General features: G+C 31.4%; 1 protein-coding gene across 1 annotated transcript; it reads left to right on the top strand.

Annotated features, from left to right (window-relative positions):
- Positions 1-3,829: 3,829 nt before the first annotated feature.
- Positions 3,830-5,562, top strand: LOC112037498 (uncharacterized). The gene has a single exon (XM_024070339.2). It carries the CDS (start codon positions 3,931-3,933, stop codon positions 5,446-5,448), a length of 1,518 nt encoding a protein of 505 aa, XP_023926107.2. The 5' UTR covers positions 3,830-3,930; the 3' UTR covers positions 5,449-5,562.
- Positions 5,563-5,785: the final 223 nt, after the last annotated feature.

Genomic DNA, 5,785 nt, shown 5'->3' with positions numbered 1-5,785 from the left:
AAAAAAAAAAAAAGTTTAAAAATTAAATATATTTTTGTCAAGATTTGGTGGCTCAATGCAAATGGTAGGTCGGCAAAACATGATAAAATATTAAAATAAAAGCTTACAATAAATAACTTTTACAAGCTTAAATTTATGACTCACGTAGAAAGAGAAGAAATACTACAACAATAGGGATCTTTCTTGACGTTGACTCCTAACTAATGAAAATGATCTTCCAACAATTTAGGTCAAATGTTTTGAGGATGGACCTTTTCAAGTCTAATGTAAAATAGTTAGGCAAATTCATATACGAACACAATTGTTAATAGATTCTATAATAGAAAATGTGTATGTATACACACACACACACACACACACACATATATATATATATATTTGAAAAGTAAGGATACTATTAAAGAAGGTACTAATTTTTTTTTTAATGTAAGCATATAGATGATTCTTGAATGAATTGGGTCGCACGAAAGATAACTTTCAAGTTTAGAATATATATTTTCTCAAAAAAAAAAAAGTTTAGAATATATATATATATATATATACATATATATATGAAGGAAAGATAAAATAAAAAAATAAAAAAATTATTCATTCACTTAACTTCTTAATGTCATTTATTATTTTCTTCCAAATCAAGAAAGAATTACAAAAGATGCAAAGAAATATTCAAAATGTAGACAATAAGGTAATAAGAATAAAGAAAAAGAAAAGGTAATGGGATCAGTGAAAGACGTGCATTTGAATTTAGTTTGTTTAGCAAGCCGAAGAATGCTTTGACATCAAAAGTATAAAATTCTTCCCATAAAAAAAGTATAAAATTCTATAGAATTTTTGAATTGTCCTTTCTTGTTAACATAAACAATAGAAATAAGTATTAGTAATTTCAAAAGTTAAATTTTGAGTAAATTCTAGCTCAAAATTCATCATTTAAATGCAACACAAGAGATAAAATTTCATTTGTGTATAACCTAGATAGAGATGCATAAATAAATCTTATAAATGAATGAGAAAATTAAATGTTAGTATGGACATGTTTGGAAACACAAAAGGAAAAGAAAAACATAAAAAAAGAAAAAAAACAAGAAATAGGAAATGTTACTATGAAGTATTTAAGTCTAAGTTGGCAAGCAAGCATATGCCTTGCCTACTTGCCTACTTCTTCCTTTATTCTTTCTTTCTTTCTTTCTTTTGTTTTCTTTGTTTCATTTATTCTTTCTTTCTTTCTTTTGTTTTCTTTGCTTTGGAGCAAGGATTTATCCTTTAACACAATGGCATGCTATATATAGTAGATGATATATAGGGATTTCATATGAAGTTAGACTTGAAAAAAATTGAAATTGAGGATAATTTGGAAGCTTCCTTAAGTATATTTTGAAGCCAAAATTGGATTCTTCTTGATGTAAGTATTGATAGTTGCCTTTGTAAATTTGTTCACATTTATATGTGTTTTTCTATTGGTATTTATAAACAATAGATTACTTTGCTTACTTAAAATTTGTTATATAGATATTAAATGTAATAAGATTTTTTTTCACTTGACACTATATTTTTGTGAGATTTATTACTACTACATGGTTTGGTTTATGTTACATTTAATGCAATTTGGATAAATGGTATATCACTCAATTATTTTTCATAAATCAATTTTTCTTGAATCACATTTTTATTTAATATCTATTATAGGTTAATCACATGAAAATTTCAAAATAATTAGTCGCCATTTATTGTTAAATTTATAAAGTTTTTCATTTATTGTATTTAAGTATACAAAAAAAAAAAAAAATCACTCTTCATAGGTTAGTGAGTTTTTAATGTCTAATCACTTTGTCGTTCGGAAAGAACAATAGATCACCTTAATATTTAATTAGCATGATAGTTGGAGGAAAGAAATTTAGTCTAATGATAGGATTACAAACTATTATTATGGAAGAATGGAATTGAAGAAATTAACTTCTATAGAATTTAATTATTCAAAAAAAGAAAAAAAAAAAAAACTTTGGTAAAAGTTACCCAAAAGTCTAACTTTAACATATCCCTATTAAATTTTCATTTTATCCCATATTAATAGTAAAATAATTTACATTCATTCTCAAACATTACCAAATCTTTGCTTTTTTTTTTTTTTTCTTCCTTCTTATTTATTACATGTGGGGAAGAGAGAATTTCAACCTAAATAAAAAAAAATTATGGGAGTAATAGACTCAACATTAAAACATAAGATGTTTTTATTAATAAAATAATTTCCCCATTGCATTTCTCATTGTAAAGATTTATTAACATTGAACCAAGCTTGCTTGAGTTTATGAGAAACTCCAAAAGACTTTGCTCATTCATTTTTAAATTCCCAAACTATAGTCGCTATTGAACTTTCTTTTAGAGGTTTTGTTGGATTAACTTTGTTGTTTTGACTTTAAAGTTGTATTGGCTAAATTGGGGTAATGAAAAACTTGTATAAAGAATTAATCATATCAATATGAAGGCAAACTTAGTTGCACTTTTTACTTATATATTAAATAAAGGCAAACTTAGATATGTGTTAGATGATTTTAAATAAATGATAATGTTTGACATAAACAAAAAAAAAAAAAGAAAAAAAATTATAATTTTTCTACTAACAAGAATAGAGGATCAATTAAAAACATAGTTTGAATTTTTGTTGTGCAAGCATTCTTACTATTTATTCCTAACTTTTTAGGTGCATTCCATTTTTTTTTTTTAATCACGTTTATTTTTTAATGAAATCAAGTAAAATAATTCCCATCTATACAATACTTTTATTCTTTCCCCAAAAATGAATAACTTTAATTTTTAATGAAAATCAATTAAAGGTATTCCAATATATACAATAGTTTTTATGCCTTTCAGTGTTCACATTAAAAAATTGAAAATACCCACAGGCCACACCCAAGCCCTTTAAACATTCACATCTCATTCCATAACCATATGAAGCTAGAAAAAACAAAGAAAACTGGGAGGGTTTGAATCTTTGTTAAATAAAAAGGCCATTAAACATTGAATCCAACTCCGACTTCTTTAGTTACTCATTTATTACACACTGAAACGAAACAAACACATACTGAGTTAGACCCAAATTCAGTGCATCCTCCTCCTCCGCTCTAGGCTCCCAAACCGTATGAACCAAGAAAGCAAAAGAAACAAAGAAAACAGAATAGGGTGCTTGAACGAATATTTGTTAAATATTAAAAATCCCACAATATAAATAAATAAATAAATACCCACGGGCCAAACCAAACTGACCCAAGCCCAAGGCCTTTAATTTAAAGAATTCACGATCAAACTCTAATGAACCTGCTGTGGTGAGTCACGCCCAAATCCCTTTTTTATTTATTTATTTTTTTATACTTTTTACATTCTATCTCTGATTCTAATTCATACAGAGCCATAAAAGGTAAAAACAAAATTGCTGCTATATATTCAACTCAAAGAAAAAAGCAGCAATTCTCATCACGCCACTCCCAAGCAAGCAAGCCTTTTAAAGTTAAAACATTCGCATCTAATATTCATGAACTCCGTTACTTAAGCTGCTGCTCAGTCACGCCCAAATTCATCCATAAATGTTAAATAAAACAAAGAAAGAAAACAGAAGAGGCGTGGGTTTGAATGAGTATTTGTTAATTAAATTAAAACCACACCTTCTTCCAATTTCCAAATCCCTCTTTTATTTATTTACTTTTGCTTTTTACAATTCTAAAATTTATTCACCCATAACAAAAAACTAAATTGCTTTGCTGCTGTATATATATTCAACTCTAGTCTAAAACCCGCCAATTCTCTCTCCCTCTCTCTCCCTCTCACGCACTCTCTCTTTCTCTCTGTTTTTTTATTTTTAATTTCTCTCTCTAAAGTCTAAACAAATTTGATGTTGTCCGTGACTGTCACTGTTACTTTGCATGTGGTAGAAAGAAGAAGATGGAGCAACAGCAGCAGCTTCTACATTTTTGCGATTCAAAGCATCCCTTGGCCTTGGCTACGCATGTAGACCTCAGAGGTAGATTTGCTTGTTGTGGGTGCCAAGAATCAGTTTCTGGTCCGTTCTACTTTTGTTCAGAATGCGATGATAAAAATTACTACATTCATCATAAATCATGTGCGGAAGTACCCCTTGGGTTGCACCATCCCTTGCACCCAATCCATCCTCTTATTCTCTCTCCCTATCAGATAGATTATGGCAAACACATTCAATTTAGCAATTGCCTAATCTGCAATGAATCTCGCAACGAATACACTTATCGCTGTTTCCGCTGCGACTTCAACCTTCACATCAAATGCACTTCTTTACCACTCATCATGGAAGCTGAATTCCACGACCACCCATTGACCCCCATTTGGAAGTTGTTCACGTTCACTTGCGACATTTGCGGCAAAGAAGGCAGAGGTACGCCCTACCAGTGTCATCTATGCAGTTTCTGGGTTCATGAAAGATGTGCTTCTTTCCCACGCAGAGTCAAAGTTGTGCGTCACAAGCACCTCCTCCACCTCACCCATTCTTCTCTTGAATTCCATCAATCCGACTCCCGATTTTGTCAAATCTGTGTTCAAAAAGTGGACACACGCTATGGGCTTTACTATTGCTCCAGATGCGATTTCGTTGCCCACCTCAATTGTGCTATCGACCGCAGAAACAAGGAGGACATAAATTTGCAGGAATTTAAAGATGTGGATGAAGTTCCAGAGCTGAATGAATCGGCTGACTCAGCAACTTACGAAGTCAAAAAATCCAATATGAAGGAGGACGGAACTCAAATAGTCGAAGAAATTAAACACATCAGTCACGAGCATGACTTAAAGCTCACGAATGAGGTTCCAAATAACCAAATATGTGATGGGTGCGTAAGAGCCATTCTCCCTCCGTTTTATAGTTGTGTAAAGTGTAGATTCTTTCTTCATGAGTCTTGTGCTAAATTACCCCCAAAAAAACGACATCCACTTCATCAACACCCGCTTATCCTCCTCCCAATGAAACCAAGTGAGTGGTTTCGGTGTAATGCCTGTTCTCAGTTTTGCAATGGCTTCACCTATAAGTGTGAGGAATGCAGTTTTAATCTAGATGTTCAATGTAGTTTGATCTCAGAAATCCTTACCCACGAAGGTCATGAGCATCCACTTATCCTCTCCTACATCACAGACAAACAGAAATGCAGTTGCTGTAGTAATGAAAGCGACCAAGTATTCCGTTGTACCAGTTGTGAATTTGCACTAGACTATAAATGCGCTACACTACCACATACAACGAGGTACAACCAACATAAGCACCCCTTCACTCTATGTTATAGACGTGAAGATGACTCTAGTGAATATTATTGTGATATTTGTGAAGAAGAACGAGACTCAAAACATTGGTTCTACTACTGTGAAGATTGTAGTTATCCTGCTCATCCCAAATGTATTCTTGGGCTATTACCAAATTACAAGTTTGGAGGTGCTTAGACATTTGATTGCCACACACACCCCCTTACTCTCATTGAGAAAACTAAAGACCACCCACCATGTCACATATGTAATTGTCCTTGCAAATATTTTATCAATCAATGTGTCCAATGTAATTTTAACATGCACAGATTTTGTGCATTGTAAGCGTAAATTTAGTTTTAAATTTTATTTTATTCTAGACTTAGTCCATAGAAAATCTGATGTGTGAAGTTCATCAAATGACATTGCAGTAATTCTTTTTAACTCTCTTTGTTCTAAACATGGTTCATATAGGACATAAATACATTGTATTGACTTATGCTTGTCTGTTTCTGGTTGAGCCCTACCTTGTTCT

This window comes from Quercus suber, unplaced genomic scaffold, assembly GCF_002906115.3.
Source record: "Quercus suber isolate HL8 unplaced genomic scaffold, Cork oak 2.0 scaffold_131, whole genome shotgun sequence".
Lineage (NCBI taxonomy): Eukaryota > Viridiplantae > Streptophyta > Magnoliopsida > Fagales > Fagaceae > Quercus > Quercus suber.
This window is presented reverse-complemented; position numbering and strand designations above follow the sequence as displayed.